This window comes from Podarcis bocagei, assembly GCF_964188305.1.
Source record: "Podarcis bocagei genome assembly, chromosome: 4".
In the NCBI taxonomy this organism is placed as follows: Eukaryota; Metazoa; Chordata; class Lepidosauria; order Squamata; family Lacertidae; genus Podarcis; species Podarcis bocagei.
This window is the reverse complement of record NC_138128.1, coordinates 81,077,596-81,103,853: the sequence shown is the minus strand read 5'-3', so window position 1 is coordinate 81,103,853 and position 26,258 is coordinate 81,077,596. Positions and strand designations below refer to the sequence as shown.

Genomic DNA, 26,258 nt, shown 5'->3' with positions numbered 1-26,258 from the left:
TTTTTTTCTCGTTTTTCTCCTCCAAAAACTTGTGGTCTGGTGCGTCTTATAGAGCGAAAAATATGGAGCTCTTTGTCTTCCTCCCAGTCTAAGAGAATAGAGAATGATGAGACACACAGTCCTTGAAGTCGCTTCTCTTTTAGGTCAGAAGGATGACTGTGAGTCCGGACAGTAATTAAATTTTACCTTATCATTATCAAAAGCCATTTCTCTGCGTAGCATCCTAAAATAAATTTAGGAAACCATGTTTTAAATTATTTAATGTACTTCAAAACTGAGAATAGACAACACACCATAATATACACTTAACATTGTGACATATATGTACATGTATTCATGGAATGGGGTTTATTTTGCAGAAGGGAACCATAGGCCTAGACTGGGGGACATTCCCACTATCCATCCTTCTTCCTTCCAGGAAACCATGCATTAATTAGGAGCAGGAGTGGTGAGAGAATTTGGGACTAGACAGATACTTTAAGGCAGGGGGAGTCATCGTGGTTCCCTCCAGATGTTGTTGGACTGCAACTGCTTTGATTCACTGACCATTGGTCATGATAGAACTTGATGGAAGTTAGAGCCCAACAACATCTAGAGAGCATCACATTGTCTACCTTTGCTTTAAAGTATTCACCTAGATGAAGCCTTTGGTCATCATCTCTTGTGAGTCCTTGATAAATTGTCTCCTCCTTTACTTTGTATTTTAACAGGAGAATAGTTGTAACTAATTCCCTGAAGATGAGTGTTATTCTAAATGTGTTCACATTTCATTTTGTCCTTGATCAGACTTTTTGTACTTGATAATATTATAACATTTATTCTGCACCTGAGTCATTTTCCACATTTTCTTTCTATTTTTTGTGATGGAGGTGTGTTCTTCCTTTTTGCATCATCTACCCGACAAAGACTCAAGTCATTCCCATAACAATCTGCTTCTCTGCATATAAATAAACCCACCCATCTTCCATCCTCTCAGCCTAAACATTTTCTCACCCACTCCCTTTCTGGAGTCCCAGGAAACTAGAATCCAGCCATCATCTGCTGGGTCCTAATAACCTACAATTTCCACTTCTATCCTCCTTCCTGCATGCCCCAACAGACAAAAATTAAAAACGAAATCTTCTCAGGGTAGATTCAATAAGTACTCCACTCAGTTCTGGACTGGATTGGCAGGGGAGAGGTCTTAGCAAATGCACACATAGACTTTTCGCTGTTGAAGTGTGAGGGGAACACAGTCCAGGTAGAGCTGTCCATTGTTCTTTTGACAAATATATCGAGACAATACTTGCAACATGTGAGTCTTCAAAGTCATGCCATTTCTGCACTGTCCAATAGAAGTATAACCACAATCGCTTTGCACACTAACAGATCAATGTCAGCAAAAGTACTCATTCGGCTGTCCCTCTGCCTTTGGTATTGCTTCTGAGTCCACACTCGACCTGGCAGAGAGCAACCGATTGGATTCGTCAGGTGTGTGTCTAGTCAAGTATTCACCTTCCATTCCTTTGGCTTTGGCGCCTGGAGAGAGGCTTTCAAAGGTGACGTAAGAGTCCTGGATTTCCTTGGGTTTCCGGGTGAAGCATTTTTTGCAGCGCCGTTTCAGCGCCCCGCAACACACCACTAACGTCAGAGGGACGGCAATGACACAGGCCACGCTGATGACCACAACATTGATAAGTTTCTGGGTTCCACCTGCACTGGCTACTTCATCCGTGGAAAAGATGATGCACTGCTCTTTCCTGGGAATCAGCCCTTTCACACAGACACACACTATATATTTGGTCTTCGGCATCAAGCCATTGATAGTGATCTTGGTCTTACCTGGCTCCACATTGATTCTACGCATGTCCCTTTCTCCAAAGATCGCATAAAGGATGCTGAAGACGGTTGTGTTCTTGGCTTGAGGAGCTTTCCATGCCAAGGAGACACTGTGGTCGGTATCTCCTATGACTCTGACAGACCTCACAATGCGCTCTGGTTCCTGTTGGGCAGTAGGCGGACTCGCTAAGAGATTTCTTGGGTTGTTGATCATATTTAGTGCCTGATCTCGAAGTGCCAGGTTCCCTTCTGTGTTGGCACGAATGGACCGAGCACCCATGGTAGGGGAAGTTGACGTGGTGATCACGTACCTGGCTACCAAATTGTCGTTGTAAGCCGCTGCTTCCATCCCACTCACTTTTCCATTCCATGTCCCTTTTGAGTTTGTGGTGGGGTCATCTGTGCTTTCTGAGTCAGTGATGATAAGGGAGATGAAAGCTTCTGTTGCTCCCAGGAAGTTTTTTGCTTTGCATATATATTCTCCAGAATCAAGGTAAGAAACGACAGGCAAGCCTAGAATAGACCAGCTCATTCCATCACTGGAAATTTCTTGGTGCACTGGAAGGAAGAAACAGGATGAAATTCAGCAAAACAGACTGCTTAGATTCCATTCCCCCCTCTTTTAGATAATCATTTCATTACCTAAAAGTTATCATTGTTCTGATAACTTCATTGGATTTCTACTGAATTAGGACATTAGTTCATCTTTTTTTTTAAAAAAGGTGCTCTGCTTGGTTGGACAAACTTCTATCTGCTCCGCCCTGAACGCTTGAGCAAAAGTTGTAGACCTAACTCAAGTGAGCTTAGGAACAACCATAGCGTGGCAAGAACATCCCTCTGTTTAAGAACCGCCTTGCTATCTATAACCAGTGTGGTCCAGCAATCTTTTTCCAATAGCAATCTTTTTCCAATCTTTTTCCATTTGTCTCCAGAATCTGATTACCAGATATATACCAGATATATACCCCTCCCCCCGCCCCGGACATGGAGGCTTCCCTTTAGTTACAATGGCTAACATCCATTGATAGACCCATTATCCATGCAGTTGTAGAATCCTTTTAAAAGCCATCTCTAAGCTAGTGTCCAAAAGTCAATTCACACTGTGTGAAGAAGTGCTTCCATTTATTCAGTTCCCAGTGAGTCCCAGTGTTAATAAAAAGACCATTCCTGCAACCATTCTTGGAGCACCATCATTTAATAAACCTCAACCATGTCCCACTGAAAATCCTCAAAATAAAAAAATTCCTTCCAGTAGCACCTTAAAGACCAACTAAGTTAGTTCTTGGTATGAGCTTTCGTGTGCATGCACACTTCTTCAGATATCTGAAGAAGTGTGCATGCACACGAAAGCTCATACCAAGAACTAACTTAGTTGGTCTTTAAGGTGCTACTGGAAGGAATTTTTTTATTTTGACTATGGCAGACCAACACGGCTACCTATCTACTACTGAAAATCCTCAGATGCTTTTGCCTTCCCTTAAAGGGAAAGTGCTCTGAATATATGATCATATCAGTTGCCGCTGTTTATAGCAGGATTGGGGTACCTGTGTTGTGGTCCTCCAGGTGTTGTAAGACTCCTGTTACCAGCATGACAGTGGTCAGGGATGATAGGAGGTATAGCCCAACAACATCTAGATGGCCACAAGTTCCCCATCCCTAGTGTATTTCTAAAGAAGTCTAATTAGGGCCCCATGATATCTTTTGACATAAGAACAGGATGCCTTTGCAGATGCAAGATGCTAATGCAATTTAAAGTATATCTTTAAACCATGACCTGAGCAGCAGGCTTGGACTACAATCCTATACGCATTTACATGAGAATAATCACCATTAAATTAACAAGGTCTTATTTCTGAGTAGGCATGTACAGGATTGTAGCTGCATAGCTCAAGAAATCATCTGCCCTTGGAGCAGATTGTTTCTGCTGGCTTTAAATGCTGCTGTGCTGCTTATGTTGGTTTCTAGGCAGTGAACCACATCAATAGATTTTTAATGTCTCAATTAATGTTCCAATGGCTTAATTGAACATGGCTTGAACTTGATGCAAACTGCCCAAAGGACTTTGTTGAATGTTCTAACAAATTATTTAGCAGAACTAAAGGTAAAGGACCTCTGGATGGTTAAGCCCAGTCAAATTTGACTATGGGGTTGTGGCGCTCATCCCTCTTTCAAACTGAGAGAGCTGACGTTTGTCCACAGACAACTTTCCAGGTCATGTGGCCAGCATGACTAAACTGCTTCTGGTGTAACAGAATCCGGTGACAGAAACCAGAATGCATGGAAATGCTGTTTACCTTCCAGCTGCAGTGGTACCTATTAATCTACTTGCACTGGCATGCTTTCGAACTGCTAGGTTGGCAGGAGCTGGAACAAAGCAACAGGAACTCACCCCCTCGCACGGATTCAAATCACCGACCTTCTGATTGGCAAGCCCAAGGGGCTCAGTGGTTTAGACCACAGCGCCACCTCCGTCCCATTTACCTACTTAGCAGGATCCTTTAGGGACACCATACGATTACACTCTTCTTTACAAACCACAGTCACAGGGCCTGCAACCGAGAAAGGAAAACCTACCTGTGCCATTTAGAGGGTTTCCATCAGCCCTCCTCCAGCTTAGCTCAGGAATGGGCACTCCTGTGGTGCCGCAGCGCAGAAGCACAGTGCTTCCCAGTATGGTCCTCACTTTGGCGACGGATGTGTGCACGACGGGACTCTGACACTTCCGCAGCTCAACCTGGCTGAAGAAAACTCCAGCCAAGCTCCGGGGAGTGAAGCATTTCAGTCTGGATTCAATGAACGCTACGTTGGGGGACTGGAAATTGAGGAAGTGGACCATTTCGTAGAGGCTGCAGTCGCACGTCCAAGGATTGTCCTGCAAACCTGGGAAGAGAAGGAAGCGTGTGTCACTAGCCCAAAAATGGAAAACAGATAAGGTACCAACAAAAGAAGAATGGCATATTAAACTGTTAGAATATGTGGAGCTTGCAGGAATGACCACTGGAATAAGAAATGTAAATGATTAAGGATATAAGGAGGACTGGATATTGTTTACTGAATATATGAAAAAGTATTATAAGCAAACAATCTACCTAGCAGGATGGTAAGATTTTCAGCAGTGTAAGAAATAAATAAAGTTTATAAAAGTAGTTACAATAGATGGGGTGAACCAACAAAACATGGGGGAAAGAGATAAAAGGAACCATGGAAGGAGAGGGGAGGAAGTTGGGTAAGGAATGTTTTTTGGTCTATTTTTAGACATTTTAAATTGCAGCCTCTATTTTATTTCAGAGATTCTTTTCTTATTGTGTTCTTTTTGTCCATATTTCACTGACATGGAATTATACCAGAAATGCAAATAATTAAAATTATAAAATGGAAGAGCCTGCTGGATCAGGTTTGAGGCCTGTCTCATCCAAAATCAGGTGCCTATGGGACTCCCACAAACAGGACCAAGTGCAACAGCATTCTCCCTAAACTTAGATGTAGTTACTTCTCTTAATTTATCATTTTTCCCATCTTAAATTGAGTTTTCCACATTTCCACAGCAATCTGCATTTAAAAAAAAAAATCCTCATCCAAATCACATTTTTGTGCAAATTTCTCCTGAGAAACATACTGGACTCAGCTACGTTAGTAAAGAAAAAGCACTTTATATGAGTTATAACACTGTGACACCAGATGGCACTGTGAAGATCTTTTGCCAACAGGATTTCCCTTTACGAATTTTACAATGCGTTTAACTACATGGCTTTTTTGATGTGTCTAGATCCAGCCACTGTTGAATGCAATCCTGCCTAATATACACATTTTTGCAAACCAATGTTCCCCAATATAGTGAATGCTATTTTCACCAAAATCTGCATCACACAAACACAGACAGACAGAGAGAGAGCGCTAGCTTACGCTTATATGCATTTTTGCACACATTACATGACTGGAAAACTGCACTGCAAAAATTCAGAAAAGTGCCATTTTCAAAGAATGGCTGTGTTTGAGTTTGAATATTGTTTCAGAAAGTGCTTCAGAAAGCGAATTTCTCCTCCACCCTTAAGCATAGTAAATTATATACCCTAAAAAGGTAATCCAAAGCTGGTCTTGATCTTGCAAATACCGTATTTTCGTCCCATAGGACGCTCCATTCCATAGGACGCACCTAGGTTTTTTTGGGTGAAATAAAGGGGGGGAATTTCCTTTATTTCCCCCCAAAAAGCAGGTTGGGGAAACCGAACCAGGTCGAGGAACAGCGGGATGGCGGCGCTGTGCCTCCCTGCTGTCCCCCGAGCTTGTGGGGCTGGCCGATGTCTGCCCGGCGTGCGGGGCGCTCTGCTTCAGAGCGCCCCTCGCGCCGGGTGGCAGGCTGCTATCCGCAATGTGGGGAGCCCTGCAGGGAACTCCTGCAAGGCTCCCCACGCTGCGGATGTCTGCCTGGCGCGAGGGGCGCTCTGCTTCAGGGCGCCCTGCCTGCCGGGCGGCAGGCTGCTATCCGCAGCGTAGGGAGCCCTGCGGGACCTCCCGCAGGGCTGCCTAGGCTGCAGATGTGTTCCCAAAGCGCCGGGCGCTCTGCTTTCAGGGCGCCCGACACTCCGGGAAGCAGGCTGCTATCCGCAGCCTAGACATCCCTGCCGGACCTGCGGGATGTGTTCCTGAAGCGCCGGGCACTCTGCTTTCAGTGCGCCCAGCGCTCCAGGAAGCAGGCTGCTATCCGCAGCCTAGACAGGATATCTGCAGCATGGGGAGCCCTGCAGGGAACTCCTGCAAGGCTCCCCATGCTGCGGATGTCTGCCCGGCGCGAGGGGCACTCTGCTTCAGGGCGCCTTGCCCGTCGGGCGGCAGGCTGCTATCCGCAGCATAGGGAGCCCTGCGGGACCTCCCGCAGGGCTGCCTAGGCTGCGGATGTCTTCTTGAAGCCTTGAGAGTGTGCACCGACCCCTCTCGCTCTCCAAGCTTCAGCGAAAGCCTGCATTCGCCCCAGAGGACGCACCCAGATTTCCCCTTCATTGGAGGGGGAAAAGTGCGTCCTATAGGGCGAAAAATACAGTAGGTTCAATATTTAATATATTTAGATTTTGAAGAGTTTTCAACACACACACATTTTCTGTCCTTGATACAAACGCCTTGGGGTGCAAAAAATGTGCTTCAAAAATGTCCATCTCTGGAAGATGAGGAAGGTGAATTTTAGTAAGAGGATCTTCTGAATTGTATATTGTTGTTGTTATTTAGTCACATTTTTTCGCTCAAGTGCCTCACAGTAACACAGTAAAGTAAAATAGCACGGATATCAAAAATCAGATAAACACACATAATAATACACAAAAACAAAAATATTCATCTGACAATATATTTAAACAGAAAAAGTCCTCCCCACCCCACTTAAAAGATCACCACAACCAAGGCCACTAACATATCTAACTATTCTTCCTATTACCCTCCTATATGTTGGGATATGAGTACTACGCAGCTGCAAACTAGCTCGGTGTTTACATCACATGATGTGGCTAGTCCTGGGAAAGAATGTACCAGGCAGTTCACAGGGCGGTTCACAGAGATTTGTTCTGTGTGTAATATGAGACCTTCCTGTTGCGTATGTGAAAGAAGTCTTACAGAGTTGCTAGGAGGAGACTGAACTGATCGGACATGTTTTTGTACAGCTGTAAAGTCAGAAATAAACCGTAGAAATGTAATAGACTTTCTGACTATCTTCTTTCTCCTGCTGGTATGCATCTTCCGCCCTGGGGGATGTCGCCTATCAAGATCTGCCTGGACTGCAGGGATGCCAGCCAGAGTAGATCACCGGTAAACAAGCCCCGGGAGCCAGGGTGAGGGGCCAGCCTCTCCCGGGGGTGGCATGTTTTCCAACACTATACTCCAGTAACAGAATGTGCCCCGTCCCCATTCCTATTGCCAAAAATTACACATAGTTTAGTACCTTTTAAGTGCTAGCCAAAGGTACTTCTGTTTACCCAAGATCTTTGATAATATTCAGTTATGCAATTGTAATGTGATTATTTGTTCCTACTTTGGTTAAATGATTTATTTTCCCTATGATGTGATTTGAATGCCACCATGTGGCAGAAAGAGGGCACAAAACATCTAAAATGTTGCCGTTTAGTGTATCTGTGTACTCTCTGGGTTCCTTAGCAGCAAACAGGATGCAACCACAACAAATCATTATCATTCTTCTTTAAACCTGGAGTAGGGTTGCCATACTTCAAACCGTGAAAATCCGAACAGAAATGTTATTGAGTTTTTTTTGGCAAAGTTGATGAGCTTTCTTTTCATTGTTTTTGGGTTTTTTGGCCAAAGTTGTTGAGCTATTTTGGGACTGGCCAAAGTTGTTGGGGTGTTTTTTTGGCAAGAAAGAAAATTTAGTGATTTTAAAATCTATTTTTATAGAAAATCGACATGAACCACCATAGGTCCAGATTTTCCCGGACATTTGGGTGATTTCCACCCAGACAGTACTGCCAACCACACTATTCTGGATATGTCCGGGAAAACTGGGATGTATGGTGATCCTAATCTGGAGTAACATAAGAATTTATACAAGGCATCAGGACTGTTGCTATTGAGACTCTTATGCTCCTTCCCTACCTTACCATTGCTGGCTGGACTATTCCTTATCTGCATAACCGGGAAATAAAATTCTCCTATGGTATTCTGTTCAATAATTTGTTGATGCCCACCAAACCACCTTGACACAAACACATCATAAGAAGTGCCTCCCAAATCAGGGCAATGGCCTGTCTAGCAACCTTTTCCAATTGTTGTTGTGGTGGTGGTGGTTGTTATAGTATTTATACCCCACCCATCTGGCTGGGTTTCCTCAGCCACTCTCGGTGACTCCCAGCAGACCAGGTGGTGATGAGATGCCCACAAGCAGGAGCTGAGTGCAAAAGCATTATCCCCGCCTGTGATTCTAGCAAATGATATTCAGAGGCAAATTGCTTCCAACAGCATAGACAGAAAATAGTCGTTGTGGCAAGTAATAGCCGTATCCTCCACAATTTTTTCTAATCATCTTTTAAAGCCATCTAAGATGGTGGCCATCATTGCCCCTTGTGTGAGGAAATTTAAATGCTTATGCACTTTGCCTCTCCTGGATCTTCCAATACTCAACTTCCTGAGTTCTAGTATTATGAGAGAAAGGTCAAAACTTTCTCTCTACATTCCACATGTCCATGTGCACACACACTATCTTCCTCCTTCATATCATCATCATCATCACCTCATGTGGCTTTAATATATATATAATTTTTATTAAATTTTCTGTTTTACAACTTGGAATATTCATTTAGACAACCTTAAAATATCAATGACTTCCATTCTTCTCTTTCCATGGTTCATTTTGCATAGCATAAATCCCTGCATATTTTAGGTAAATAAACCATTCAGTATTCCATTATTACTTCCAGCAAAACTTATTTACACATCTGAATTTATCTTAATGCTGCCAACGTTTTCAAATGTACACAATTTCCCCCCATATATTCAATAAACGTTTTCCAATCTTCTTTAAACATTATGTTCTTCTTGTTCTCTTATTCTATAAGTTAGGTCTGCAAGCTGTGCATATTCCATCAGTTTAACATCTTGCAAGTTTGTTTCCTTTTTCCTATGGGAAACAGTTTCAGTGCATTCCTATGGGAAACCGTGCTTCGCAAGACGAAAAATTCGCAAGATGAAAAACTCGCAGAACGAATTAATTTCATCTTGCGAGGCACCACTGTACTCTTTTATGCTTTTACAGGTCCACCACATATGAAAGAACATACCCTTGACCTCGTTGTGTCTCCAGCACTTATCTGATTCAGTCTTGTTCATCTTAGCAAGTCTACTTGGAGTTAAAAACCATCTGTAAATCATTTTCAATGATTTCTCATGTGGCTTTTACTTGCTGCTGCTGTTTTAAACTGTCTGGGGGTTTTTTTTATCTGCACGATTTTACTACTTCTTTTAACATCTTTGTCTGCTCCTGAGCAAGTTTATTGGAAAAGCAGTCTATAAATATCACGGGAGAGGAAGCAAAGATTGTCAAAAAGACTGCAGAGGGGGAAATGTGGCAAGCTTGCCTATTTGTTGAAATTACCCTAGTATGTTTCTGCTTTAATTTTTTAGGATAAAAATATCCAGTGCCGGATTCTAAATCTCTTTAGGCTAGCCACATTTCTCCTGATTATCTTCATCACCCAGAGAAAGAATAGTTCAAGATCACAGCTTCTGTGATCCAAAAGACAGATATAGCCCAGAAAGCAGATTGCAATATTATAGCTTCAGCTTGCAGTATGATGTGTTATTGTGTACCCATGTGGTCTGGTTGCCTTCTCCTGTTGCGTGCTTTGTAGCCTCAGGGGCAAAGTGATGTGTTTACAGCACCGACAGTCCCCTACATAGCCTCTAACCATTCTGAAAAGAGTGCTTTGAATTTGCTTCTGCATTCATTTGGTGCCCTTCTAATGGCCAATGCACACTTGATGCAAGTCTCTCTCCACAGATGTTGACCCTTGGAATTTCTCCAGGTCAAACAGAGGTTGATTCTGGCCATTCCTCCTTCTCTGCTTCACTCCTTGTTTCTGGTTCTAACCAGCCCTGATTCCTCACCCAAGATCATGAACGACTCTGATATTTGTGGGTAGAGGTTCGGCATGGCAAAGTCACAGCAATGGAAAGGATAACACAAAACCTCGGGGAAGGGTCGATGCTAAAGCACATGCTTTGCACTCAGGAAGCAAGTTCAGTCCCAAGCATCTCCACATAAGGGCTGAGAGATATTCCTGTCTGAACCCTTGTTGAGCTATTGCCAGTCATGTACTGAGCTGGATTACTGAGCTAGATTGATCAATGGCATAGCTGTCAACCTTCCCTTTTTTGTGGGAAATTCCCTTATTCCAGCGCCATTTCCCGCTGCTTCCTGCTCCTATCCCAGATTGTTAGATATCCCGTAGACTGTCCCCAGGACAGGTGTGGCTGCTGATCCCTTATTTTCAAGGCTCCCCAGGACAGGTGAGGCTGCTGATCCCTTATTTTCAAGGCTCCCCAGGACAGGTGAGGCTGCTGATCCCTTATTTTCGAGGCTGCTGATCCCTTATTTTCAAATCTGAAAGTTGACAGCTATGATCAATGGCTTGATTCAGCGGCCTCATTCATATGTCACTATAAGCTAAACAATGTTATACTGGGACTGATCACACCCACTTTGTTCATCCCTGCATAATGCAGCAGCTAAGTGAAGATCTGGATTAGGGTGCCATTGGAACTCAGGACCATGGTTTTGACCATGGTTTTCAACCTTTTTGGGTCCATGGCTCCCTTGACCAACTGCATTCTTTCTGTGGCACCCCTGTGGAGCTCTGGATCCCAGTTATGTCATCCTTTGCCTGCAGAGCTGGCAGCCTCTCACCCCTTTTCGAACACTCTTCCTTTTGGAGTGTTCCCTCTGCCTCCTCTGTTCTCCCTTTTCTGTGGGAGTCCTTTGGGCAGCCGAAGGTGCCGCCCCTGGTCTCTGAGCTACCCCCTGCCCCAAATAGAGGTGCCTCCTCCCACTGCCCGAGAGGGGCCTGGGAAGCACCCCCTAGCAAGTTCCAGAGGCTCCATTCACCTGCTGAGCTTGTAGCCAGGGCTGCTGCAACAAACAGCCATGCAAGCCTTTGGGAGACAGAGATGCAAGAGGGCATCAGAGGAAGGAAGGAAGGAAGGAAGGAAGGAAGGAAGGAAGGAAGGAAGGAAGGACAGAGGCCAGTGTTGCCCGCGGCACCCCTGACCATCATTCAAGGCACCCCAGGGTGCCACAGCACACTGGTTGAAAACCACTGGTTGTTCTTTGATTACAGATTGTGATTCAGAAGAAAGACCTTTACTATGACACCAGGTTCAGAGGAAACACTCTGCTAAACCTTGGATTACCGTTCTGTGCTGAAAGGGCCAAGGAGGAGCAGATGGAAGAGAGCATTCTTGCATTGTCCCAGAAAGCTATAGTTTGGCTTACCATGATGTGCAAACAAGGAAAGGCAGCTTCCTGTGTCTTTATAAAAGAATCGTCCCCTAGTCTACAGATCATTCCATAAAATGCTGACTGTCAGGCTGTGCAGAAACACTTCGGCATGGAAATATCCCCATACTATTATGCCTGTGGTAAAGTCATGAAGGGTTACTGTACAATGTATCAAAGGATGCAAGCATGTTCTATATGCTTATCTACTATGCAGAGAATTCTTATATTCCTGCATTCCCTAAGATGACCTGCACCTTACGGTGTCTTCAAGGAAAGAAAAGATCAAGAAACGAAACAAGCAAAGACCAGTAAAAGTTAAATGCTTCTTCTTCTTTTTTTTAGAAATATATGAAAAGTTGCTGCTCAGTGATGAAGGAAAGGCAGTGACAGAGGATATAAAGAATGCTGAATTATTAAGTGTCTACCATGCTTCAGACTTTACACACACACACACACACACACACACACACACAGGAAAAAGGAGGCAGGGTATGTTATGCTGAGATATGTGGAAATGCTGAATAAATCAATGGCAAGAATGAGCTCTGATCAGGAAAACAAAGGAATGTGTCAATTTGCCAGTTTGACAATATGAATAAAATTCACATTGGCAAGGCCTGTGGATTTTACTGCAGCCTCCTGAAAAAGCCAACCTGGTAAATTTCAGCACAAAGGTAGGTGTTTGGCAGCAACATTTTGCTGTGTTGCTAGCTTTTTCTGAGAGAAAAATGTTGATTTACAATGCCTAAGAGATGGAGCTACAAATCAGGAAGGCCCCAGTTTGAATCTCACCTCTGTCATAAACTTGCCAGGTGGCCTCAGGCAAATCGCTCACTTTCAGCCTCGGTCTCCCCTGTCTGCAAGATGAGGAATAATCATATTTGCTTACATGACAGGACGTTGTTACCTTACAACTTGATAATGCATATGATGAAGCACTGAAAATTTGAAAGTGCTATATAAATGTTAAGCCTAGATGGAGGTCGGTGAATGGGCTGGTTGTGAATTGTGCTGAATGCTACCAGAGATCTTTCATAAACTAGACAATCACATTGTGACAGATGGTTGCCTAGAGGTTAGTCTGTGCTATGAGTGTGGATGGCAGGAATCAGTGGCGTAGCGTGGGTTGTCAGCACCCGGGGCAAGGCGAGTAATTTGCGCCCCTTAACCCGTGGATTTGCGCCCCCTAACCCATGGATTTGCTCCCCCTAACCCTAACCCCCAGATGTTGCGCCCGGTGTGGCCGGCACCCCCTGCACCCCCCACGCTACGCCACTGGCAGGAATGCTCAAGTGATGGTGAAATTTATATGTGCAAGAGTGCTAAGGATATCTTTGGGAGATGTTACTGTGTGAGGGCAGAGCAGCTTCTATCTCCATTATTTTGTTTAGTGGCTAATAATGTTTCTACATGGAGTTTTCATTTCATTTTCTATATTTGATTTTACTTGATTTTTATGTTTAGGGAATATCTTGTCTCCCTGTTAATCATACTGCTTTAAATGCAGGTCTTTATTGTATCTTGCATTTGATTTTCATTTGCAATGTTTTCTTTTGACATTGTGTAATGTTGGAGCTGGGGAAGAAATGGAGGCAGTGAGAGATTTTACTTCCTTGGGCTCCATGATCACTGCAGATGGTGACAGCAGTCACGAAATTAAAAGATGCCTGCTTCTTGGGAGGAAAGCAATGACAAACCAAGACAGCATCTTAAAAAGCAGAGACATCACCTTGCTGACAAAGTTCCGTATAGTTAAAGCTATGGTTTTCCCAGTAGTGATGTGTGAAAGTGAAAGCTGGACCATAAAGAAGGCTGATTGCCAAAGAATTGATGCTTTTGAATTATGGTGCTGGAGGAGACTCTGGAGAGTCCCATGGACTGCAAGAAGATCAAACCTATCCATTCTTAAAGAAGACAGCCCTGAGTGCTCACTGGAAGGACAGTTCCTGAAGCTGAGGCTCCAATACTTTGGCCACCTCATGAGAAGAGAAGACTCCCTGGAAAAGACCCTGATGTTGGGAAAGATGGAGGGCACAAGGAGAAGGGGATGACAGAGGATGAGATGGTTGGACAGTGTTCTCAAAGCTACCAGCATGAGTTTGACTAAACTGCGGGAGGCAGTGGAAGACAGGAGTGTCTGGCGTGCTCTGGTCCATGGGGTCACAAAGAGTCGGACACGACTAAATGACTAAACAACAACAATGTTGGAGCCAGCACAATGAGTCCTGCTACCACAACAGGAGTTTCTCCACCTTTCCTTCGCCTGGGCCCCCAAGCCAGGAGGGAGTAGGAGGAGGGGAAAACTAGAATTAGCTGGCTCCACCTATTTTTGGCTCTGTCTCCATATACTGGCATCCTTGCTTTCTACCCCATTAATCCCATCTGGCTCTTCTGGTGTTGAAAAGTTCTGTTCAAACCTCTTCTGACAGATGGAAAGGGATCTCTCAGATCTCAGGCTGCTTCTCCAGGGTCTGTTGTTGTCTAAAGCCACAGTTTGGGTTTCTTGTGCTAGCAGCAGCCTTCAGATGACAGAAAACCTCAACAAATTGCAAACACTTTCAAGGACAGCCTAGGCATTCAATGCAACAATTACCGTGAGCAGCACCAGACAAGGAACCACATAATGAAATTCAAAGTGTAAGCACATACTTAAGAGGTAGAAATGTTTGGAGGTTGCACTGAATGTTGTGCTGAAAATGAGTCAGCCATGTAATGTTGTCTCACAAAAAGTTGCTGTCATTTATGCTTGTGTTCACAGGAGCATCATGTAAAAGAAAGGATACTGCTGTTCAGCTCTGGTAAGACCTCATTCATTCGTGACATAATGTAATCAGCTATCTGGGACACTTGTAAAATCTCCTCTTTGGAGATCCTTCAGAGGTAGGTTTGGAAGGAACTATGGAAGTGGTCTTGATAGTGCCACATCCATGGTAACAAAGATCAGGCCAAATATTGAAGAATTTTGTTAACACAGTGGGCATATCCATTGCATTAAAATATTTGTATTGATTTTTAATTGTATTTTAATTGCTTCTTTTTATTCTTATTGTATATTATTGTACTAATGTTTGAAATCCATATAGATTTTTTAAATAACACCTTAGCATGACAATTGCTAAACAATAGTTAGAAAAATCATTAAGTGGTCCGCCAAGACCCTCAACAATTTTCAAGTGGTCCAGGACAGTGGGGGGGGGTGAGAGTTTGGGAACCACTGGTATAGAGAGATTTCTTCCTTCAGGTAAAAAATATGCCTCAAGCATCAGAAGGGTGTAGGCTGGATCCAGTCAAAGTTAGTTGAGCTTAACTTCCACTGAAATTTTGAAGAGGACACATTAGTCATGACTTCCGTCCCATTGATTTCAATGGAAGCTAAATTCCTAGTAACTTAGTCTGGATTAGGGATGGGTGTGGGATTCGATGCTATTCATATTTAAAGGCAAACCCACCTCGTTTTGCACACCCTGAAACCATACGTGAACCATACAGCCAACCTTCAAAATTGGCACTTCTCAAAATTTAGCAAATCAGCTCTCCAACCAAGTAATGTGTATGGAGATGAATATGGTGGGATAAAGCAGGCATTAAGATGCAAATATTATTGACAATAATGTAGAATAACCGCTTAGCAAATGTGTGTGTGTATGGAGAAATTTGCATGAAAATGCTCGTGAATTTTGACGCGGATATTTGTTTTAAATCACCAACTGATATGGAAATGAGGAGAACTGCGGTTAAGACTGGGAAAATGAGAAAGTGAGAGAAATCAATCCAGCCCACTGAGGTATGGTCATAAATAATGTGAATAGTAGAGCTTTCCTTCATTCAGTTTCATCGTTAAACCTCTTACCTAAGATGATCTTAGAATTGTCATTGGGGAAGTATGGAACTGCTTGGAGGTTCGACCAGACCGCGATGAGTTCTTGAGGAAGCGTCACCAGTTTATTGCTCGAGATATCTAGGTAAGTGATGTTCCGGATGTACTGAGCAGCTTCAGCTGGGAGAGAGGCAAGTTCATTGTTGTGCAGATCCAGGAGCCTCAGCTGGGACATGCTCAGAAGGGCTTCCCAGGGGAAGGAGGTCAGAGCGTTCCCATCCAGCCTCAGCTCTTGCAATCGGCGGAGACCCCGGAAGTTAGTCACAGTGAGACTTGCCAAAGAGTTATAGGGCATCCACAAGAATTCCAGGTTGCGGAGGGAATGGAACGACTCCCCCGGGACTCTACGGATGGCTGTCTTTTCTATCCGGAGTTTAAATGTATCCGCGGGGAAGTTCACAGGTGTGAGAGTCATCTCTGGGTCATTGCAGAGAACTGCTCTGTTGGAACAAATGGATCGCTGAATGAACATTTCTCAAATTGAAACCCTTTAATCATCAGTTCATTTATATGCATTTTTAACCTTTTTAATTCCACACACACACACACACATTCTTACTCTAGAACTTTGTTCCATTTTATAAGAATAAATAAGTGGTACAGTCAAACCTCAGTTCTCAAACAGCTCCGTTTTTGAACCTTTCGGCTCCCAAACGCTGAAAACCTAGAAGTAAATGCTCCAGTTTTTTAACATTCCTCAGAACTCGAATGTCCGACGTGGCTTCCACTTAAGTGCAAGAAGCTCTTGCAACCAATCAGAATCTGCGCCTCAGTTGTTGAACATTTCGGAACGGATTACATTCAACATGCGAGGTTTGACTGTACAAATTTGCAAGCTATAAATTACTTCTGCAAATCCCTGCTTGTGTCTGTTTGGCGTGCTTTTGATAGCCTTCCCTTTTCCCCAGTTATTTTTGTTTATCTTCTAAAGGCCACAGTATTGCAACGTTTTGTGGAGTCAGTACCTGTTGCATTATATGAATCATGCGAAGAAAGGTGTGTAAAGGCTATACCATCAGTCCATCTACAGTAGTAGAGTCTTCTGTGAGACTTTCCTGGTCTTTCTATCTAAGATCATTTGATGAGAGGTGACATAAGTTGAACCTGGGAACTTCAACATGAAGAATATCACTTTGGACCTTGGGGAGAAGGAGAGAACTTCATTGCAGGACAAGGTTCTTAGCAAGGGGTTTAATGGCTCATTCTTTTGTATACTGCTAAAATGCCCGAGGGGGTGGACAAGAGAGGTTAATGGTCAAACGAGCTGGTCAGATCTGGCCTGACATCCTTTTGTTAGCCTTTGAGTGACCACAGGACTTGGTTGTTTTGTGACAAACACACTCTCTCTCTCTATATATATGTATGTATATGTATATGTATATATATATAATTTTTATTAGTTTTCAATTACAATAATCCAATAATAAGTTCATTATAACAATGCCAAACTATAATACAATTACTAATACCAATCATGCAGATGCCAAATTATAAAATTTAGGTGGCCCCCTGCATGCTAGAATTTGTGGTTTGATTATTTACTTTATTTCTTCCAATAAAGTTCCAAAATCTTATTAATTTCAATTACACTCCAGTCAAAATAACAATCCCTTATACAACAACTACAATATTAATGACTTCCATTCGTATCGACACATTAAATGATTTCTAAATCTGCAGGTGAAGCACTCAAGCTATATCTATTCTTCCTCTGTGTGGCAATCGTTCTGACTGTAATGTTTCTTCCTGTCCTTGTAAAATATTATGTCTATCTTTTCCCGGTTGTTGCTGTTCTCCATCATGCATTGGGTGGAGAGTTTTTGTGACAAAGTAACATGGCTAAATCTTTGGGGAAACATAAGGGTAATTTTTGGGGTTCACGCCCAATGTGAGCTGCATGTTTCTGGAGGACCTTGGCAAATGCTCCTATATGCTGTAATTACCTACAGAGCCAGGGTGGTGTAGTGGTTAAGAGCGGTAGACTCGTAATCTGGTGAACTGGGTTCTCTTCCCCGCTCCTCCACATGCAGCTGCTGGGTGATCTTGGGCTAGTCACACTTCTCTGAAGTCTCTCAGCCTCACTCACCTCACAGAGTGTTTGTTGTGGGGGAGGAAGGGAAAGGAGATTGTTAGCCACTTTGAGACTCCTTAGGGCAGTAATAAAGTGGGATATCAAATCCAAACTCTTCTTCTACTACTACTCGCTTCCCCTCCATCTCTGCCCTCCAAAGGGGGCACATGAGTGGGCAGGCAGTGGCAACTGCAGCTCCTTCTACTCATTTCCATTGTTTGCTGATGTTCTCGCCCTTGGCCAGAGAGGTTGGGTAGTTGGCAATGGCAACAGCACCACTGGGCTCTGGTGGCCACCAGTACCCTCCCCCAAACTGGGGGTCTCAGCAGATGCCCAATGGTGCTGACTAATCATGCCGGTCCTAGCATAACTCAATGGTAAGCACTTCTCAAGCCCATGACTTTCAAAGAGAGATGTTTGAAACCTAATGCTAATTGTGTTGAAACCAGGGTGTGATCTGAAGGCATGTGCTGGCACCACCTTGCTGGAGCTAAGCAGCTCTGGGTCTGTTCCCTGGTGCCTGCAGAGGTGAATGCTTGGGAACCACATACTGTAGGCCACCACTTTGATGAAAGGGAGATGGGCTATAAAGGATACAAAAATAATGGAACTACTTGGGAGTCACTCCTATTGAAATCCAAGTGACTATGCTTAGGATCGCAGCCTAATGCAGATCTTTAACACACCAAAATCAACAGAAGCATAAAGTAGCATAAAATTGGCTAGTTGTTGCCTCTTGTTCCTACAGTAGTAGAATTTCTAAAGAATCCTGTTTTCCCAGGCATTTAATGGTGGAAAGATACTGTTCCTGGCAACATGGACATTTTTCGTTGTACGAATATGTGACTTGATATTGGTTTCAGATTTTTAAAATTGCATTGTGTCATTGTTTGCTGCTGGAGCTACTTTGGGAGGAAGGGTGAGCCAGAAATGCAATTAATAAAATAAAATAAAAATCCTTGAACATGTCTAAATTCATGGAACCCCTTCCACACCCATTTCATGTCTGCCAAAGGACTCCTGTACACCACAGAGAATTCTGGGATGCATTCTAGGATACATACTGAGCTCATGCAGGGCATTGGCCACATCTTGTATTATGCAGAGTGACAGCACAATTTGTAATAAATTTAACCGTCCTCTGCAGCTGCCCATTGCAGGGATGAGCAGCCTGTGGCCCTCTAAATGTTTCAGACTACAACTCCCATCAGCCCTATCCCACATGCAGGGCCAGCCCAACACATTTTGGCACCTGAGGTGAACCACAAAATGGCGCTCCTCTCCCTGCCAGGGAAAAAGGAGTCGATGAAGAGTTACATCAGGATCTACTGCCCCTGTGGATCCTGCCACCTGAGGAGGTCACCTCACCTTGCCCCTTGGGTGGGCCGGCCCAGTCCATATGGTTAGTAGCCTGGGATTATAGGAGTTGGAGTCCAACAACATCTGAATAATCCAATAAGATTCATAGCTGTTTATTATACCAGGTAAAAAGCTTGTGACACCTCTATATAAGTATTATGCCAATAATGTACTCAAAATATTTTTATCCTGTCTTTCCAAAGTACTCAAGTCGTAAAAGCCAGTCTCCAGTGTTCCAAGAATGACCTTCCAAGAAGCAGAATCCAGCATGGCTATTTGTGCAAGTAGATGATGAATTTCAGTGGCCAGGTCCACTCACTAGTTGAGATGGGAGATGTAAATGAGATTCAGTTCATGTTCAAGGTGAACCTACCAGATACTTTCCAAAACAATCTGAAACAAAGCCATCTTTCGGAATTTTCACTTCTCCAAACTTTGCAATGTAGTTCTCCGGTCATGTAATGCATATAAAAATCCATATATTGGGGGCAATCATGCATATAAATACATGCATTTGTAAAGATGATGTACAAAAAATACATTGTATTAGATGAAATTGCTTTACAAAATTGTTTATATTTGGCAAAATGGCATAAAGAGACATATCTCTGAAGAGAAATCTGCTCTGGAATGCTGATGAATTTTTTGTGAGAACTTAGAAAAATAATTGCAAGCTGATGTGGAAATGTGGAGAAATGAACTTAAGAATGGAGAAATAAGAAACTGAGAAAAACTGAAATCTGCCCATCCCTCCTAACTAGAGGAAGGGAGCAGGCCTCAATTGCTTCTGCTTCTTTCGTCCATATAAGTGAAACATCACCATCCATTCCTACAGAGAGAAAAATAAAGTGCTTTACTTGGCAATGCTGCTGCCCTAAATGTGAGCTTTTCAGTATGGAACAGAAATCACTTCAAAGTTCATATAGAAATTGCTCAGCTTGGAAGGATCTGCCCTAATGTCTTGCGCTGAGACATGTTACTATAAGTAAAATCGCCCTGATAAAATTCATGTCCGCCTTCCTCTTTAAACTCTTAGGGCAGCTTGCTCCATTGCCTAATTGCTTTGAATATTTCTAACTAGATTAGTCTAGATTATATTCTAACACCCCAGAGCATTGATCATTCTATAAGGAGTCGTGGGACCTGCACGGTAATTAGAAATAACTCTCCTTTTGTTCCTAAAATGGTAACCAAAGAATGTTTACTAGCGCCATTGGCTTATATGTAAAAATGGATGATATTACTCTCACAGCAATCAAAATGCTTTTTTTCCCAATTGAGCATCCAAATATTCATATTACGTGCTACAGTAATCAATCGTTCATTTCTTTCAGCTTAATTGTTCAACAGGAAACCTGTTGCGCGCACTGTATATCCATGCGCAATTGCACATGGCATGTATAGATGTGGAGGCTACAAATGTGAGCTGCCTGCAATGCCACTGGCACACTCCAGGCAACCTTAGGCAAAGCGTTATTTCTCAGGCTAAAAAACTTAGTCTGTAATGTGGAGATAATTCCGACCAGTGTTACTGGGTTGTTATAAGAACAGCCAGGGCAATATATGCAAAGTATTTTTGGCGGAGATCAAAAGGCACTATATGAGTCCTGAGTATTACATTTTATTTTACATGTTATTAATTCCTGCATATGGTACTAGAGAAGCTCAATTTTAGTGCCCCTTTCGCCTAACATTGTACCAGTGTTAATTAAATTGCTTCTGCCTTTGGTATAAAGAAGATCAACAAGTGCTTGTAAAGTTAAATAAACAAAACAAGCTCACTTCCCTACAAATCTCATTGGCTGCCTGTTCAGGCAGGCTCATTGTAGGCACATATTGTTCCACGCTTGCAAGCATTTTACATAATACTTTGAATGAGCATCTCAGTCGCCATGATCAACATGTATGCCCTTGAAAAAATGGAAACATCTGTTGCTGCTTTTCTTTAACAAGACAAAACAAAAAAAACCAAATCGAGAAAAAAAATCCTTAAACAGAGTAAGCTTCATAGCTTAGCTAGTTTCAGGAACAAGAATTCAGCTGGAAGGTTGGAAGCAACATAAAAGCAACATAAAATATATAGGTACTGTTGTCTGGTTTTTTTGTTTTTAAAAAAATGAAAAGTCCAGGGTTATGTTTTATTTGTTGGTCCCACATGGTGATGAAAACCATTTCCCTGCACATATATTTTCCAAAAGCTCAATTTTAGTGCCCCTTTTGCCTAACATTGTACCAATGTTAATTATATTGCTTCTGCCTTTGGCATACAGAAGATCAGCAAATGACATCTCTGAAATCAGATTACAGTCTGCTCTGGAGCTAATCCGACTGTGCAGAAAGCTGTAGTACAAAGTGATTGGGAAAATAACATTTGCAACAAAGAGCCATGGAGTGACCCACGTCTACTTGGGGGGGGGGCGGTTCAGCTCAGGCAATGCGCTAACCTCTACTCACGAAACAACGCTTCAAAGCCCACCAAGGAATAAAATAAATAGACAGTTGCCAACGTACCTTGCTTTCATCCCTTCGTTGATACTGTGGAAAGCGCAGCTACATTGGGAAGGGCAGGAGGCGAGAGCCAAGGGCAGCCCCCCAAACACAAGGCAACACACTAAGCCCACCATGAGCCACATTGCGACCTGGGCATGAGAACGGCACCAGGGTGCTAGACAAAGTGGAAGAGGGTTTTCTCTATTGTTTTATCCATGGGACTGGCCACATCTTGTTAACTCGCCGTCGTTTTCTGCCGCGCAGTGATCTTCCTGCCCGTGCCGAAGCCATCAGATAAAAACGGATAGGCAGGGGATTAAGGATGGAGTTATTTTCATGTAGGTGCTTATTGCTTCCTGGAAACACACACACACAGAGAGAGAGAGAAAGAGGGAGGGAGGGAGGGAGGGAGGGGGAGAGAGGTTTCTTTCTTCCCTCACTACACAGTTTCAAAGCAAAGTTCTTAAAGATGAGCAGCTTTTTGATTATGGAACAAAAATTATCCTTTTCACTATCCAGACAGCAATATTTTAACAATCTGGGGGATTGGGTCTTCTCGAGCGACTTCTCTCAGTGTTAAATGTTTCACATGGATGAATGGATTGGAGTCGTGCTGTGGGTAGAAAATGTGGAAACTTTTATGTTGATTTTAATAATATTGTTCTCTCTCTCTCTCTCTCTCTCTCTCTCACACACACACACACACACACACACACACACACACACACACATACGTCTTCCCTGAACTGAAGAGAGAGAGAGATTCAGTGGTACAGCAACAGCCTGGTCTGAATCTCAGCCAAATGGAGGAAGACTTTTCACACGAATGAGTAGCTCAGGTATGAGTCGTGACCTGCAAGGCAGAAAATCTCTGCCTCAGACCTCCTCTACGCCACGAGCTCAGGAGCTTGCCTCAGCCAGCCCACTGTTCTCAGTTTGAGCACCTCCCCTAGAACCAGCAATAAGGAGATAATAATATGGGCCTATCTTCCAGGGTTATAAGGCAGGGTTGCTATATTTTGAAGAGCAAAAAAGAGGACACGTTCTACTTTTAATTATGGATCACTATGACAACTCTCATTTTGAATACTACTATATGTTGGCTATAGAAGCTCTGATATATTGCTAGTAGCAATGTTCTTAACTTTCAGCAACATAATAATAATAATACATATTGCTCCCTCACTTGCCACATGAAAGTATTTGGGCTCATGTTCGCATCTTTGTGAACATAAGTGTGCACAAAACTGTTTATTAAACTGTTTAACATGTACATATTGACTCTCCTTAATGGCAAGGGGATGTTAGCTCTTGTCCTCCCAGACTCCTTCTCCAAGATTTTGTAGCTGAGCCAGTGTCCTTTTAGTTCAGCTACAAGGGATTTATTCAGTATGTAGCTAGTTTAAGATGCTGCTCTGTTGTGATTCTCTGCTGCAGACTAGCTTAGCCAGGTGCCTTAGATCGAATGCACTAGAAATAATTCTTTGGTTACTATAAACAAAACTAACTAACTAACCCCCCCTGGACATTTTTTCAAATTTTAAAAATCCTCCCAGGCAGAAATTTTAATCTTGGAAAGGAAGCTGTGTCCTGGAAAAAGAGGTCATATGGCAACCTGAATATGTGCAAATATTTTACAAGTGCTACAAATGCCAAATATCACTTTAAATGCTTAGTAGATTACTACTCCTGTTGATGAGTTAGAGCAGAAAAACTGCAGAAATAACAGGAAGAGGCAAAGGTCCATAAGAAATGGGAAAGTATGTATGTATTTATTTCATTTATCATTATATCCGTATAGTTATGTCTGTATAGTTAAAGCTATGGTTTTCCCAGTAGTGATATATGGAAGTGAGAGCTGGACCATAAAGAAGGCTGACCACCGAAGAATTGATGCTTTTGAATTATGGTACTGGAGGAGACTCTTGAGAGTCCCATGGACTGCAAGAAGATCAACCTATCCATTCTGAAGGAAATCAGCTCTGAGTGCTCACTGGAAGGACAGATCGTGAAGCTGAGACTCCAATACTTTGGCCACCTCATGAGAAGAGAAGACTCCCTGGAAAAGACCCTGATGTTAGGAAAGATGGAGGGCACAAGGAGAAGGGGACGACAGAGGACGAGATGGTTGGACAGCATTCTCGAAGCTACCAACACGAGTTTGACCAAACTGCAGGAGGCAGTGGAAGACAGGAGTGCCTGGCGTGCTCTGGTCCATGGGGTCACGAAGAGTCGGACACGACTAAACAACTAAACAACAACAACAACAACAAATTACACAGTGAATCCATGGATTGAGCAGCCACTGGGTTTATTTCAGGCAAACACACTGAGCTGCGCTGGCTGTATATTGTGGCCTACCTGGTGCTAGAAAGACTTGTTTTCACAAAGGCAAGAAACAGAAGGTTTGTTCAGCCTGGTGGATGACTGTACATGTTTGGTGGTGCAGGCATTGCACCACCAGCCCAGTTACAAATATGACAGCATCCACACCTGTTCCTATAAGGAGCTGACACCACAAAAGTGTTTCGTCAATTTTGTACATGCCACCATCCTTGTCAAAGACACCCCAGGGTGTGAAAAGTAGATAAACGTTTATTTATTATTCGTTGCTTTGTTTTATTTCATAAATTTATACACCACTTGATTGTTAAACAAAAAAAACCCCGTCAAATCTCAGGTGCCACCCACCTGGTTGATCTCCCTCCTTCCCCTTACCGGGTGGTGCTGGCCGCAGCGGCAACAGCTCTTGCACCTTTTCCTCGTTTTTCTCAAAATGTTTTGCAGAGTGGGCACCAAACACTCATTCCTGCAAACTTCATTTCCCAGAGTGCCTCGGAAGTCAGCTGCCACTTGGTTTCCCTCCAAGGGAGATCTAGACCGCCATCCCATAGTCAGCCCTAGTGGCACCATTTTCTACCAGGGAACATACATGTGAAATAGGGGACAAAGTGCCAATGTGATAAAGTCCCTGCACTGGAAGAAGGATGAAGGAAGGAGGAGGCAGGGGCAGGGGCAGAGGCAGAGGAGTGCGGGGGGAGCGCACCGCCCCCGGCAGCACTATCCCAGTGAGGTGCCATTGCAGCTGTCCCCCGCCCGCGCTGGGCACCATGCCCCCACAGGCGGCATGCCATGCCCCTGCGGGCAGCACGCCATGCCATAGCTGTCAACTTTCCCCTTTCTTTAAGAGAAATTCCCTTATTCCGAATAGGATTAAGAAAAGGGGAAAGTTGACAGCTATGCGCCATGCCCCCAGGACATCTGCCACGCCCCTGTGGGCAGTGCACCATGCCACCAGGACACATGCCAGCCCCGCCCCCGCCTGCTCTCCCCCCCCCCCCCCGTACTGGAGCATGAAGCTCCACCACTGTGCAGGGATGGGTGTGGAAGAGAGAGAGAGAAGCTTTGTAAAGGTAGATATTTTTATCCTCAGATTGTTGGGGGGAGAGGTATCTGAGCCTGAAATAAATGATTTTGCCCATGATTATTGAGTTTTCCAGACTCCTAATCAATATAATCAATTATATATTCATCCACACCCATACTCTACACCTAAACCATTATTATACCAACAGTTGTGGCTTTCTCCCAAAGAATCCTGAAAGCTGTAACTTTTTTAAGGTTGTTGGGAGTTGTTGGGAGACCCCTGTTCTCCTTCAGAGTTAAAATTCCTAGAGTGGTATAACCATCCCTCTCCCCAGAGAACTGTGGGAACTGAACTTCTGTGCGGGGAATAGGGGTCACCTAGCAACTCACCTAGCATCATTAACAAACCACAGCTCCCAGGATTCTTTGGGCAAAGCCATTACTGCTTAAAGTAGTATGATGCTGCCTCAAAAGTACAGTGCAGAGGTGACCTGAGATATTCTCTCAGATTTTTTTTTCAGGTTCTGTCTATACAGTGGTACCTCAGGTTAAGAACTTAATTCGTTCCAGAGGTCCGTTCTTAACCTGAAACTGTTCTTAACCTGAGGTACCACTTTAGCTAATGGGGCCTCCCACTGCCACTGCGCTGCCAGCGCACAATTTCTGTTCTCATCCTGAAGCAAAGTTCTTAACCCAAGGAACTATTTCTGGGTTAGCGGAGTCTGTAACCTGAAGTGTCTGTAACCTGAGGTACCACTGTAAATGGTTGGAAATGTTCCCTAACCATTGGAGAATATTTGGCAAAATGCCCCTCAGCTTCTCCACCCATTAGTAGGATGAGGAGGTTTTGAGCACAACTGTGCATCTAGCCCAATATATTTTAAAACGATGGAAGGAAGCAATGGACTTTCCCTGTTCTTCTTCTCCTCCTCCTCCTCCTCCTCCTCCTCCTCCTCCTCCTCCTCCTTCCTTTGCCTATTAGTTCATACTGGTGAATGAAGGAAGTAACTATATACTGTAGTCCCATTCAGTCAATGTGTCTTTAAAAAAGTATATTAAATTTTCTGATAATTTTCTTTTTCAACACCCTTCTCTACACAGCTGAAGAATTCTGCTCCTACCCCAAGAATATTTACTAAAATGGCTACCTCTATTTTGCCTCCTACAAACAAGGAGAATAATTTTAGGAGGCCATCATCTCTCCATAATGCACTTTTACAGCTATGCAGCAAAACAGCAGGGCCCCTAAGCGGGGGGGGGGGGGGGAGAGAGAACCACACAGAATAAAT

General features: G+C 43.5%; 2 protein-coding genes and 1 long non-coding RNA gene across 9 annotated transcripts in view; 1 reads left to right on the top strand and 2 right to left on the bottom strand.

Annotated features, from left to right (window-relative positions):
• LRIT2 (leucine rich repeat, Ig-like and transmembrane domains 2) overlaps positions 1-26,258 on the bottom strand; it is an 81,652-nt gene that overhangs the window by 19,503 nt on the left and 35,891 nt on the right. The window lies entirely within an intron of this gene.
• On the bottom strand, positions 296-25,280 carry LRIT1 (leucine rich repeat, Ig-like and transmembrane domains 1). Of its 7 annotated transcripts, none has more exons than XM_081190862.1 (5): positions 25,173-25,280; positions 21,625-21,875; positions 15,657-16,123; positions 4,393-4,698; positions 296-2,376 (listed from the first exon to the last, which is right to left on the bottom strand). In XM_081190862.1, the coding sequence occupies exons 2-5, from the start codon at positions 21,744-21,746 to the stop codon at positions 1,376-1,378; spliced, it is 1,896 nt and encodes a 631-aa protein (XP_081046988.1). In that variant the 5' UTR covers positions 21,747-21,875; positions 25,173-25,280; the 3' UTR covers positions 296-1,375. The 7 variants fall into 7 exon arrangements, with proteins under 7 accessions (XP_081046988.1, XP_081046987.1, XP_081046993.1 ...); XM_081190861.1 differs by lacking the exon at positions 25,173-25,280 and adding an exon at positions 24,322-24,591; XM_081190867.1 differs by lacking the exon at positions 21,625-21,875 and having other exon boundaries at positions 25,173-25,276.
• Positions 14,562-20,562, top strand: LOC308585368. The gene is made up of 3 exons (XR_014007338.1): positions 14,562-14,604; positions 15,636-15,768; positions 19,317-20,562. It is a non-coding gene; the product is annotated as an uncharacterized lncRNA (long non-coding RNA).

Excerpts from the sequence above, each read along its gene's own strand:
- LRIT1 (XM_081190862.1), bottom strand. The coding sequence starts at position 21,746 with ATGTGGCTCATGGTGGGCTTAGTGTGTTGCCTTGTGTTTGGGGGGCTG. Across the intron at positions 16,124-21,624 it reads AACGAAGGGATGAAAGCAAG|AGCAGTTCTCTGCAATGACC; the intron begins GTACGTTGGCAA and ends TTGTTCCAACAG. Across the intron at positions 2,377-4,392 it reads AAACCCTCTAAATGGCACAG|TGCACCAAGAAATTTCCAGT; the intron begins GTAGGTTTTCCT and ends TCTTCCTTCCAG.